We start from the raw sequence: 14,368 nt of genomic DNA on the forward strand, positions 1-14,368 counted from the left end.
TTATTGAAATTGAAATACTAGAAAAAAAATACTGAAAACACGTGGTAAATTGTGTGAAATAAAACAATTGGAGAAACATGCGTAAATATTTAATTAAATCGATACTTACAAGATATCAATAAGCACATTTGACAGTGAAACATTTCGGACAGCATTTACAAATGGCTAAACACAGTGTTTTTGGCATCTTTAAAACTAAATTATGATCAAGAGAAACATTTGCCAACACTTACATCAGCCGATAAAATTGACATGGGATGCTGAGACCTTCTAACATATGGGATGCGCTTTGTTTTTGTGAACGCGTGTGCCGCTACAGGCAACAGTGTCGCATCCATTTATTGACACAATCAGAAGTCTAAAGGAGAGTATCTGCAAACGGTCTTCACCTCTTGTGAAGGTAATGTCATAGACGGGTTGAGTCGAGTATGTAGTCCACGTATCGTACATCATCATTGTCTCTCATTTGTGTCAAATCTCTCATTTATTTCACCCCAATCTGACCTCATTGGGCACCTTCCCAGAAACAAACAAGGGTCTCACTCCTAATAAGCCATATCTAGGATTCTGTGAATCAAGGCATGAAACCAGACACTGTACTATCTTTGGTTCTTTCGGTAAAGTCACGTAGGTAGATAAAAAAAATTGTGTGGCGATCGAAACGTCGTGGTCTATTATTTGTCTACCTCCGTGACTTTACCGAAATAACCAAAGAGATACTGTACAGTAAAAAGAATCGAATACAATAATTTTTTACATGTTTTTTATTCATGCCTTTGCAGAACTAAACTTTTTCACCGAAGATTTAGATGATTTTCAAAATTTGTATGCTAAGAAAACACCTAATACAGGCAACAGTCGTGTTGAATTTGGTGAAACATGGTGCGATTATAAGTAAATCAATATATTAACCTTCTTATGTCAACACCTAATCATTATCTGTTGTGGTCAAACTTTCCTTTGTAAAATGGGTGAAAGTTACCTTTTTGTAGTTACTCGATTGTTATGTTTATAATACAGTACAGTATTCCATAAAAACTCCCCGAATTAATTGAAAGAACTTGGGCAGCTATACAGCACACAAGCGACGCGCTTTCCGTTTCTCTGTATCGAAGAGAGTGCTGTATTATGCAGGTCATTTGGAGAATGTGTTCCACGCCCACCACACAAGCGAAGAAAATTGCGGCATCAAGGTTGCTGGGAACAGGAAGATTCCTTTACAAGGTACATGAGTGTTCTTTCATTTATATAAAGAGTCAAACATTTCCAAGGTAAAACTTGCATTCGAAAAAGCTAGCCACACATTTCCACCTTCAATATGATTTCAGACGTAAAACGTTGTCAACCTGAAACACTTACATTCTGAACTTGGGATGTCCCAAAGTGATATCTAATTGTATCAATATCGTTCTATTGAATATACAGGATATATAAAGATGAATTCATGAGAATATCGTGAACATTTGGCTTTCTTTCAACATGATCTCCATTTTTGTCTACGCATTTCCACCAACGTGAAACTATGGAATGGCTAGGAAATGTCCCGGTTGGGCAGGGAACAGTCATGTTTTAAAAAGGACTGTCCCGGCGATTGTATAATCCCCTGCTGGATGAGGGCCTCCCTTTGCTGTGCACATCAAGGACGTTATATTTTGCCATACTTCAGTACCCTGGTCAGGACTTGTTGCATATTTTAAAAACAGCTTGTTTTTAATGATCAATGAAACAAGGAACTACTTTACTCTGTATTCTAATTATGCCCATAATTATCTCTGTAGCCACGCAATGGAAGAAGAAGCATTCTCCGGTAAGAGGCCATCTATTGTAAATAAAATAGTTTCTACTTCTGCAAATCGAATAAATGCACCGATAAAGCATGTTGCTGCATGTTGACAGCAAAACAGAAACCTGGAAAAATGTATACCATGTGCAACACAAATTCCACAGAAATGAATATAAACACTCGCAGCTCTTGGTGATACAAATTGTACTCATTGAATTAATGTCAAGTATCCAATATATTAATAAAAAATGATACATTTAACAAATGTAAGGATGGCAAAAAACTGTTTTTCAATGCTATTGAGGTCATTTATTTAGGAATCGCAAGCATTGTTTTGCTTTGTTTTCTTCTCAATGCATTCAACTCGTGCTATCGTCATCATGTCATCTTACTTATATTTCTAAACTAAACTATTTACACTCGTTTTATTTTACCAGTTATATAGCTTTTTTCTGAAGCGACCTGGCCACAAATGACAGCCCAGTGAAAGTGGCTTATTATGTGGAAATGTATCGCAGCCAAATACTCGAAATGCATGTTTATTCTAAATGTGGAAGGAAAAGCCGGAAGACCCAGATAAACATTCACGTGACCACGTGGAGAACATGGAATCTCCAATTATACAGGTGTCAAGGTTGGGATCGAACCCACGACCTCCTGCATACCAGGAGAGGGAGTTAAAATCTTGCCACCATGGCGCCCCAAATTAATTTCAGAAAGTAGCGAGTCCTTTGTGTCTGAGATTTCCCCGCAGAAGGATTGCCCTTTTCTCACAAGTCGCCTCCTGACAAATCCCTTGAGTGGCCTTTTTATTCTTTCCAGTCATTGGTGCCCGGACTGAGACCATCATCAACTCACTCACTTCAGTACCTCGTTTAATCTCAGGTGGCTGCCCTCACAATCACGCACTTGGGCAAGGGACAGATTAATTGGAAAGTATTTATATTTTTTGTAAATATCTGAGCATGTCGTGTTAGTCTTAAATGTACCTCAGTATCTCGTTATACGTTTGCATTACCGAATTATTTAACCACAACTTCCAATGAATGTGATCTATGTACCGTTCTTCACACTATGCAGTGTTGTTTTACCTGCTTATGTTGTATAAAATGACTGTTAACTTTTCCTATTCACCTCACTGCAGATAAAGAAGACGAAGAGATCATGAAAAGCTTGCTGTTGTGACGGTCTTATTGGCAGGATGCTACTGTATATTCTTAGGTTTTTTCGGTAAAGTCACGTAGGTAAAACATTAAAATTAATAAAAGTAAAATAAAATAAAAATCACGACGTTTCGGAGGCAACACAAGCTTCCGTCTTCAGGTGGAACCGTCACAGCCACGACAGCTGTATCAAGTAAATGAGAGATTGCAGGAGCTACCACTCCTTCTCCAACCATTATATAAACGGAGTGGTAGCTCCTGCAATCTCTCATTTACTTGATACAGCTGTCGTGGCTGTGACGGTTCCACCTGAAGACGGAAGCTTGTGTTGCCTCCGAAACGTCGTGATTTTTATTTTATTTTACTTTTATTAATTTTAATGTTTTACCTACGTGACTTTACCGAAAAACCTAAGAATATGAATCCTTGCAGTCACGAAAGCTTCAAATCTAGAATTAATGCTACTGTATGTTAATCTCACTCTCCAGTTACACTGAAATATACTCCTAATGACTGGCATCATTATATTACCTGAAATGATTGCATGCATTTAACTTTGACATAAAATATACATTTGGCACAATAAGTCCATATGAAACATTTTATAAACAAAAATATATATTTTAGAAATGGAGTACTGTATTTTGTGACGGATTTATGCGCTCGCACATTGTTCGCTGTTGCTATATTCTGAATGCGTAAAACAAACTTCTGATTAGACATCCCCAAGACTATGAATGTCGTAATTACATGTGTTTATAAATACAAGTTTATAGATACAATGGGATGCAAGCAAATGGGTATAGAACAGTTGTTGCAAGCAGATATGCACCCACATGTATTACTAAAATATTGTATAAAACATATTACATTGATTGTGAACTTGTCATGTCTTAATATTTCTATACTTATGGACGCAGACACCACATACTGGTGGGAATCCATGTGAGAATACAGGTCAGCTACAGAGTATTTTCAGACATTTCCCAACACACAGCATGCCCTCAAATTACCAGGGCAATTCAGGATCGGTGTGCCTTCCCCATGATACCTATTTTCTTAACATAGCCTCATCATTTCCATGAAGACCAAGTTGAGTCCATATATGGTTTGTAATGTTATGTTTATGTTTTCTATTAATTAAACTATACATTACATACTTTTATTTAAAAGCAATGTCAAAAATGATTTTAAAAACACCCCTGAAACCACCGAAAATCAAAAGGCAATTCTATAATACTATAAGGTAAAAAAATATACTATACAAGTAAAAACTATTAGGCAATGGTCCTGCAATAGACCTTCTGCATAGGATATAGATCCCTATAAAGAATGGCCATCGCCAAATACATCACCCATTGTATATACTAGTTCCTTTTCGGGCAGTGTTATTTCCGAATGTGTTGATTGTTATAATGACATATGCTTGGGCACCACAGACAATGCAGTGTCACAAATTTCACAAGTCAGCATTGTTTTGCATGCAGTAACACGTTTCAGTTTGGGGAGTGTTGTTTTTCTCAATTTAGGGGTCCCAAGAAACCCAAGTTATACGCAGGACACGGTATATCCCCTCATATTATATCAAGGATACGCTGTATAAGTGGGCACTACATAATATTCCTTAAATGGTAAATGGACTTGTGGCATACAGTGTAGTCACTTGCGTATTGTTCATATACCGGCAGATGAGTATAGAATTTGAATGCACGCGCTGTATTTACGTATTGTGACTTAGAATGTACGCACCACCGTGATGTTTTTATATGAATGTTTTAATCAACCCAGTAAATATGTATGAAATTTCATGCACTTAACATGTATTGTTTAATAGATGGAATTGTGTATTTTAAAATAAACATTGTAAAATGAACATTTGTATCTGAACATTGTTTCCATTGCAAATTTAATACAGGTATGTATTTTTTTGGCTTTATAATTAGTGTACAGAAAATTTTTATGCAGAATTTTGTTTATCATGAAGAGGTTAAACAATGAATTGAATGGCCATTCTTGATTAATACACATTGTACAACTCACATTCGATTTTACATATATTATATTTAAATATACTGTCGTAATCCCTAAAAAGATGTAATCATTTCAGACAGGGCTTCATGAATTACAAAATAATTTTAAAATGTCACGGGTGGAATATTTTTCATAACCAACCATGATCTATCTGCATCTCTCACCATGAATGGGAGTAATTGCCCCTTCCCGCCCAAAGGTTGGTAAACTAATACTTAGCGGAGAAAACACATTGAATGTGTTTTATTTATTTATAGTATGAGGCCCTATTTAAAAATCTAGAAATGTCGGGAGGTAGCCATGTTTAATCTTGACAGGTATTTAAAAATATTTCGTTTTAACACAAAACCGCAGTTTTCTTCAAGTTACCAAATGCACTTATTTGATAAAGTCCTGGTTTGATAACGTCTGGAATCTAGAAGGTAGATATTCACGTGTCTGGTTTATCCTAATCAGGCACGGTGGTGTACATGCGGTCAACTAAAGTGTTTGGTTTGGGTGAGATCGCGTAAACTACTCGGCGCGTTCGTCAATAAACGTCCTAAATTACAAAGAGACCTCTCTAGTGATGTGCTATGATGGAGGCCCATTGCCCGAAACATCGCTTATTATACACGTTCCCTTTTAAGGACAATATTTTTGACCAACGCGTTGGTTGAGGGCACGGCTGAGTAGCGGGCACGAGTTGCTGTCACTCAGTCCTAGGGGTCGGCACGGTTTGAACCGACTCAAACTGGTTTCAAATTGAGCAAGCCAAACCAAACCAAACCAGCGACGACTGAACCAAACCAAACCAAAACCAAACCAAACTAAGCTAAACCAAACCTCTTGAGTTGGCTTGAACCGAAAAGATGCGCGGCAAACAATATTCGCATTCAATACAAATATCAAGTGTATTAATCGCTAATTTCTACGCAGGCTTTCTTCATATTGAGATTCACTAGCAAGTACTGGACGACGATGTCGTCCACAGCCATCTCCTCAAGCTTGGCACACCCAATGTCCTTGAACGCAGTGTGGTAGTTCAATGGCAGTGAAACCCCAACACTAGGCAACATCCGCGCCCACGAGCGCACACACATCTCGGCCTTGAACGTGCACTTGTGCAGGTTTGGTCGGTCGAGAAAGGAGCGCTTGGCGGCCGAGTTTGCTCTCTCGGAGGGCACGGACGACGCCGGGATAGGCAAATAGTCGAGGGCCACGCGTCGTAGGCGCGGGTACTTGCCGCCGTACAGCTTCCACCACTCGACGACGTCCATGCTCAGGTCCTGAGTCGGCTCAAGCAGGAAGCGGTCGACCTCGGAGGCGGCGCCGTCGTGAGCGTTGGGCGCGTAGACCATGTCAAAGAGGATGTTAATGCCGCCACGCGGCGCCGCCTTCGGCGCCGCGTCCGTCGTCAACGCTGGGTAGCGCTGGTTGAGAATGTCCGTCATCATGTCCTTGATATTGCTGTACTCGGTGCTCGAGGCCGCGGGCTTGGGGTGGCGCAGGTCGAGAAAGCGGGCGACGCGGCTTGGTTCGGACGAGAGAAGGTCGCTGTACTTGACCATGTAGTCGGAGATGGTCACGGTGGCCGAGCTCACGACCACATGAGGACTCGGGCGGTGGGTCATGCAGTGGCTCAAGAGAGCCTCCTGCGCCGTGATGGCGTTCGAGATGGTGCAGTACTCCTCGGCGCCCATGGCATCGGAGATGGCCGCCGGCTTCTCCAAGAACTGGCAGAGCAGCGCCGCCTGCTCCCACTGCTCGTCCGACAAGCCGGCCTGGCTCCGCGACCAGCCGGGCTCAAGGCAGATGGCGTCGATCACTTGGCGCTGCCTTAGCGACGCCGTGAGCATCACGTACGTGCTACCCCAACGTGTGACCACGTCGAGGCAAGGCGGCTGCAGCGGGCACTTGAGGTAGTGCCGCGCGAGCGACGTGTAGGCCGCCCTCTTCGTCTTGCTCTTGCGGATAGCGCCGAGCGTCGCGCGGAGGCTGCGTAGCAGTGTCTCGAACGCGCCGAATGAGGCCTTGAAGCCGAGGTTGACGCAGTGCGCGATGCACCGCAAGCAGCACGTCGAGCGCAGGTTGCTCCCCTCGAGGAGCGTGAGGGACTTGGCGGATGCGACGGCGTCAGAACCGCTGTCGGTGACGACGGCGAGCAGGCGCGGCCACACGCCAAAGTCGTCGAGCAGCTCGTGCAGGCGCTGCGCCATGCGCTTGCCCACGCCTTCGCCCGGGGCCACCCAAAAGAAGTCAATGATGCAGTTGCACATGGAGAACGACGCCGGGTCCATCCAGTGGAGGGTGACCGAGAAGAAGCCGGTCATGGCGTCGTTTGTCCAACCGTCGTAGGTCAAGGAGACGCAAGAGCCAAAAGTAGTAAAGTACTGTAGCACGAGTAGCTTGAGGACGACATACATCTCGAGCATGCGGCGCTTGACCGTGCGCTCAGACTTGGGCTCGTAACCCGGGGCAGCTCGTTGAAGAAGAGTCGTAAAGGGATCCGATGTTACGTGTTTATGGCCTAGACCACTCGTCGCGATGTACTCGGCGACAAAGCTGTCCATGGCCTTGCTCGCGTGCGCTGACATGGGCGTGGCCATCTTGGACTGCACGAGCAAACCCTTCCCCGTCGGCGGCGACGTGACGACCGTGGGCGACTCGGGGTCGACGATCCCATGGGTCTTGAGATGCTTGATACGGGTGCCCGAGGAGGTGGAGCCCGCGTACTGGAGGGTGCAGATCTTGCAGGTCCGGCTCTGCACGTCGCCCGCGGCCTGGCTCGTCTCAAAGTACTCGTCGTGTCACAGCGCTCGGGACACACGGGCCTTCTTGGGCTTGGGCTGCGTCGCGGTCTGCAGCGCTGCGGCGCCGAGGGTGCGCATGAGGCTCTGCCGCGTGTCGCCGCGCGTGGCGTCCGGGCTCTCACGTTCGCTCGCCATCGGCTCCTCGTCGCTACCGGCGTGTTTGGTCTCTTCCACGTCGTGGATGAGATACCTTGTGATGCTGGAGCCGCCGGGGATGGCGCCGTCTTGAGCCGCTCGAGCCATGGAGATGCAATTGCAAAGTGAATTCGCAGGCAAAGGCAACTACAGCATGTCCTTTCGTGTCGCCTTTACAACCAACCAAACTAGTTTGAGCCGGTTCCACCCTGTCCGAGCCAAACCGAGTCGGTTTTCGTAGCCCCAAACCAAACCGAACCAGTTCAAACAGACCCAAACCAAACCGATTTGGTTCGGTTCAAACCGCGGTTTGGTGGTTTGAGCCAAACCGTGCCGACCCCTACTCAGTCCCCAACAAGGAGATTATTCGCCGCGATCCCTATCCGTGGAGCTGCGTTGGTGAGGGCTGTGGGGGGAGGCGTCAAGTCTGCACGCGCCGTTCGCCGCGGTCCCTAACCCCCAGCTGCCCTCCCGCCACTCCCACGGCAGCGAGCGAGGCGCCATGCAGGTGACGAAGCGGCAGCGGCAGCAGCGGCAGCTTCTCCCCTCTCTCTCTCTGTCGCTGTCACACCGCAACACGCCGCAACACACCGGCCTGTGAACGCCACTCTCATGATTACTATGATTGCGCCGGACATCCCCCGGATGTGTCTCGAGTCGGCGTCGTGTTCGTGTAGACGAGGTGACGGGTTGGGGCGCGCCGCTCGTGCTGCTCCATCGTCGCCAGTCGAGCTCAGTGGCTTCGCTCTTCTTACTCCTGAAGCGAGACTCGCCTTGGTCGCCCGCCTAGCTAGTTAGTGTGTGGTGCTTTGGGCTGCCTGCCTTGTTGATGGCCGTGCTGCTGTAAGCGAGCCTGTGGCCAGGCCCGGTACGCGCCCCTCTCGCCACACGCTGCTCCCCCCCCATGCCCCCCATGTCCTTGTAAGGCGACGTTCGCGAAGCGGCCTCGCTACCCTCACCCTGGGCCCTCGCTGCCCTTCGTTACCCTCCTCCTCTTGTGTGTGTTGCCTCACCTACATGTAGATAAACTCCTCTTGTGTGTGTTGCCTCGCCTACATGCAGATAAAGTATTCGGGCGTTAAGTGACCCAGACTGATTCAACCGCAACACTCGTCGATCTCTGCTTGTGCTCACATCTAAAATACTATTTCGCTTACAAGTTGAATACCTCATTGATTATCAGTCTCTTTGAGTTTGTTATACTCATTCGTTGTGCGGTTTTATGCGTAAAAAATAAGCTGAACTCCGCTTAATACTTAGGCGTTCGCGACCAATATCCATAATATAGTAGTTTTTTTGTTTATATCTTAGCAGTGCGGCTTGTTAAACATGCCACCACCGAGTTACCAGATGTTCTTGGCAAACGATTACGCCCCGTTTCACTCAAAATCTTTGCGTGCATCTCGTGTGTCTGTGGAACATGAGAACGTTACATTGGAGACGCAGTGGCATAAGGGAAGCCTGTGTAAAAAAAAAACAGGGCTAAAGGCAAAAAACAGTACAAAACACTCAACATAGTACACAAACACTCGGAGTTGAAGAAAAGAAGCATAATTTGACAAAATCGTGGGATTATTTTAACAAGCAATCCTGGGTGATGGCATATTGGTGTTATGTAAGGCAAGAAGCAGATGCATGCAATATTACGAGCTTAGTTCGTCAGAAACAATATCCGTTTCATAACGAAGGGGAGTTGGCCAAGTTTGTAGTGGCAACTTTATTTAAGACGTCTAGTTTGTTATTTTTACATTCTGGACAGGTCTGTAACATCTCATATATTCTGCAAAAAGATTAATTTAACATTGCATAAATTGCTGTTATTTATTGTAGGACCCAAACGAAGATACGGAATGGAATTCCATTCTGCGCAAACATGGAATCATCCCTCAAAAGGAAGAACCCAAGGAGGAGGACGAGGAGACGGCTGCACAGCAACAGTCAGTCGGTATGACGCGTGCATTGTGGGATATTCTGTGTCATGTGTCACCAAGGAGAGCATTGAAGGCCAGTCTTAGAAGAGAATCATTTATAAGGAAATACATTTACTGTGAATGCATATTAAGTGTGGTTCACACACATCAAATTGACCTCGAATATATTAAATGTGAGTTGATTTTTTTGTAAATTGTTTTGATCATTGTTTTCAAATAAAAGTTTACACTTAGTTAAACACACTGTCTTCAGGTGATGAAGCCCATATGTAATAGCTGAAAAATATTACATATGTATACATATATTTGTTTAATGTTTAGACCTGCATTTTCCAAAGATTTAAGACTGAAATGAGTTGATATTTTATGTCAGTAAACTTATTCTAAGCAAAATTAATGTCGTATATAAAACACTGAATCTAAACATGACTTAGATATACTTGTAACTGTACACTTGCCTCATATTTACTCTAACTTTTTAAAACCCCATAATTATGTTTTGTATGGTTTAGTGAAGAACTACGATGACATGACCATAGATGAATTTGATGAGCTTGAAGATGAACTAAATGAAGAGGATGAGCGTGTCATAGAAATGTATCGGTAAGGAACTTTATTTTTTCTGTTGTGTTTTTGCATATTTGTTTTATTAATATAAGTAAATAAGTTACCTGGTATATTGTTTGATTACAAAACACTTAATTTCCATATTTTAAATGTAATTATAATTATGTCCCTATAATGTATCGTAAACATATGTAATGTTGATTACGCAGTGGGGGAATTGATGTGTTCATTCCAGAAGTAAATATAAATTGTGCAGTTTAAAATAAATAGAGCAGTCAGTGTTAGTAATACAACTTTAATTAATTTCCACCAATAAATGTTTACCTTTGACTTGATTTTTTTATTTGAACCATAAAAAATTCCAATTATGGACAAAAGCATGAACATTACTAATGATGTGTTTGCTTGTTTTGTTGGCAGACAAAAGAGGCTGGCGGAGTGGAAGGCACAGCAAATTAAAAACAAGTTTGGAGATGTTTTGGAGATCTCGGGTCAAGATTACGTCCACGAGGTCACCAAAGCCGACCCTGACATCTTTGTGGTGCTTCACTTATATAAACAGGGGTATGCATTCATCTTCATTTCTGATGGTTAATTGAGCAATTTCACATAGTAAAGCACTTGGCCATCTGTATCTAATACTGTGCCTGTATACCAAATTAACAATTCTATATTTTCTCATACTATTCTCACAAGACATATTTTGACCCAACCAGATGCCTTTGGTTTTCTGCTTGCAATAATAATGTCACAACAATCACAACTTTTGAAAGGAAATTAACTCGTGCCTCGTTTATTTTCGAACACTAAATTTTCTTCTTTCTCTTCCACAGCATCCCGTTATGTGCCTTAATAAACCAGCACTTGACAGCCTTAGCCAGGAAGTTCCCGGACACCAAGTTCCTGAAGTCCATCTCCACTACCTGCATCCCCAATTACCCCGACAAGAACCTCCCTACCATCTTCGTTTACAAGGACGGTGACATTCGTGCTCAGTTCATTGGCCCACTGGTCTTTGGAGGCATGAACCTTAAACAAGACGGTAAGTACTGGAGGTTGCTGGGTGGTTCAGAGCTCAGGTTACTGAGCTGACACAACTTAGGTCCTGGCAGCTGCTTGAGATTAAATTGGTTTCTCAAGCACGAAAAACTTAATTTTGTCTGATAATTGAAAATATCGGTTTATCGTGCGATGATCATACAGACTGTTTTCTAACACAAACATGTGCACTGCTTTGCGAGAGTTCTAAAGGGATGCTTTTTCTCAAACTGCACAGAAAAATTGTAGAAAGACTAAAAATGTAGTGTTAGCTTCATGTATTTTTTAAAAGCCACTTAAATTTTTACTTAACTTTCGTGACTGAAGGAATTCATATTCTTTGGTTCTTTCGGTAAAGTCACGTAGATAAAAAAAAATTAAGTGAATGAAAATAATAAAAAACAAAAAACCACGGATGTCGACTGTAGCCTGGTTCTTAATCGGAGTGTGCTGGCAGTCTATAATGTAGACTAGTAATGGTTATTAAGCTGGGTGAGTGTAAATTAAAATATAAATAATGACGACCGCTTGTGTTGCTATTGAAACGTCGCGTTTTTTTTTATAAATAATTTATTATAATTAAATTAGTGAAAGAACCAAGAATAAGTCTACATTATAGACTGCCAATACACTCACCAGCTTAAAAACCAGGCTACAGTCTACATTATAGACTGCCAATACACTCCGATTAAGAACCAGGCTACAGTCAACATTAGTGTTTTTTATTATTTTTATTCACTTTATTTCTTATAATTGTTCTATCTACATGACATTACCGAAAGAACTAGAGAATATGAGCCACTGTTAACTTCCTTTAAACAGGCATAGTTAGCTGATGCTAAAATAATACTAATGTTTTCATTGCTTGCGTGTGTTCTTGCACATGTGTAGAGTTGGAGTGGAGGCTCTCGGAGTCAGGAGCTATAAAGACGGACCTGGAGGAAAATCCTCGCAAGCCAGTGGAGGACATGATGATGTCATCAATTCGAAGCTCAAGAGCGGTCACCAAGGATGGCAGTGACTATGAAGACTAGCACTCGAGCAGTGCCAAATATGTTTTCATATCCAAACTCCAGCAGTGTTCTACAGTATTTCTGTATAAACTCCAGTTAGCCACACTGATGTGTAAATTGTATGTGATTATGCAGGAATTAATTATAACCATTCTGATGGTCAGCATTTCTTAGAAACATGTTTTATACGTTGTAATGTTCTTTAAAATAAACTTAAATTATAACATCGTTGCCTTTTTATAATGGTAACTATTTATCACCAACCGTTGCCATGCATAATCCCGAATATATTTTTAGCTGTTCTAAGAATGTGCATACTTATTAATTCACATTTGAGTTGCTATATGAACATACATTGTGGGGGTTTAAAAATGCTTTGACATACTTTGATTTATGCAAGTTACATGCTACAAATAAAATCACTCAAATTGATAAATGAGGCAAACAATGTCAGCAGTATATTGTTTTACCACCGGGGTGAATTGTTAACCGATTTGAGATTTAAGCAAAAAATGCCATTAATTTGTGATAATGCCTGATGAGATTTGGGAAAATACTGTATGCATATTCTGATGAAATAACATTTTTGGTTAAGTATCAATTTGGTATGCTTCATTGTGTTCAAGTATTGTTAAAATGTAACAGTGCCCTTATTTAGTTTAGTGGATCACACGCATTGTTAAACTTTTTTCCGTGGGCGTCGAGGTGTCATACCCTGGCTTTCCAATAGGCGGAAGAGCTAGTGTGGAATGAAAACGGTTCCATTTGCTTTGGTTCCATTTTGCTATGCACTGTTTTGCATGTGCCGTATTAAAATCCGTTTTGATTTAACTTACGCATTTGTCTCCAAGTGTATTCTGAAAGAATAGTTGACAGCTTTCAAAGTCAATGCTACTCGGATAACTTGAACTGTTATCGGCATCCCTCTTACCAGGAACTAATTATTACTCGCACGATATTTTGTGCAGATGTTTGTACTTGTACACTAAATGTTCAGGTATACATTTCATCCCAGGTCTCGTTTTAAATAAACGAATTTGTCATAATTCGAATTAAAGGTTATGACAACCGTTTAACATCCCTTACTCGATGTAAGGGCCTCTTTCATCACCAAACATTTATATTCTTTAGCTAATCGTTTAATGTACCAAATATTTCAACAGCATTTGTTCAAGTATACATTGATCTGGCTTTGACTTTCGAGTCTCATGAACAATATTGTTTAACAATTACTGTAGTATGGTGTCATTGGCATATTGTCTTTTACCCATAATGTATCAGACTCCACAATTCTTAGATCATTAAAATCATTATTTGGCCCTTGCAAACGTTAAATTATTAATGTTTCGATGTTCAGTGCGTTTGTGTAAAAGATATACACTGCGTAGGTTCTGCACCGTTATTGATCTTTGACAGTGCCCATATATAGTACTAACTATGGTTGCACGGCCATTGAGCCCAAACCGGTCCTCTGCCGTTTCAGCCACCTTCCACCTTATTTGTTCGCTAGTAATTGTCAACATCACCTTTGGCATGACTCCTAATACTTGTCCTGTGATCAATACACTGATCGGCCTTGTTTTCCAGTGGTGTAATGACTGCCTTATTCATCTCTGGGATGTGTCGTGTGTTACAAATGTACGCAACATGCACCAGATACCAAGTTTCCTTTGATACCAACATTACACCAATGCGTTCCCACCTGGCTTAAAGTCTATGCCTGATAACACTTCATGTCGCATGTGCACATTAATTGACAACCCCTTGTAAATCCATTGCTGGATGAAGGCCCCTTCCACCACACATGCGCTCAGTCCTGAGGAGTGTCTATACTTCGCTACACTGGTCAGTGCGAGTCGGGAATGGAACTCGAGTCGTTGAGTTTCTAGCGCAGTGCGTGCACTACTGCCACTAA

The 14,368-nt window shown here is 42.4% G+C and overlaps 1 protein-coding gene across 1 annotated transcript; it reads left to right on the top strand.

Moving 5' to 3' along the window:
* The first annotated feature begins 8,321 nt into the window (after nt 1-8,321).
* PDCL3 (phosducin like 3) lies at nt 8,322-13,284 on the top strand. The gene is made up of 6 exons (XM_078603073.1): nt 8,322-8,412; nt 9,735-9,849; nt 10,348-10,438; nt 10,823-10,966; nt 11,236-11,444; nt 12,332-13,284. The coding sequence occupies exons 1-6, from the start codon at nt 8,407-8,409 to the stop codon at nt 12,472-12,474; spliced, it is 708 nt and encodes a 235-aa protein (XP_078459199.1). The 5' UTR covers nt 8,322-8,406; the 3' UTR covers nt 12,475-13,284.
* The last annotated feature ends 1,084 nt before the right edge of the window (nt 13,285-14,368 follow it).

This window comes from Lampetra planeri, chromosome 19 (genome assembly GCF_965212315.1).
Source record: "Lampetra planeri chromosome 19, kcLamPlan1.2.h2, whole genome shotgun sequence".
In the NCBI taxonomy this organism is placed as follows: Eukaryota; Metazoa; Chordata; class Hyperoartia; order Petromyzontiformes; family Petromyzontidae; genus Lampetra; species Lampetra planeri.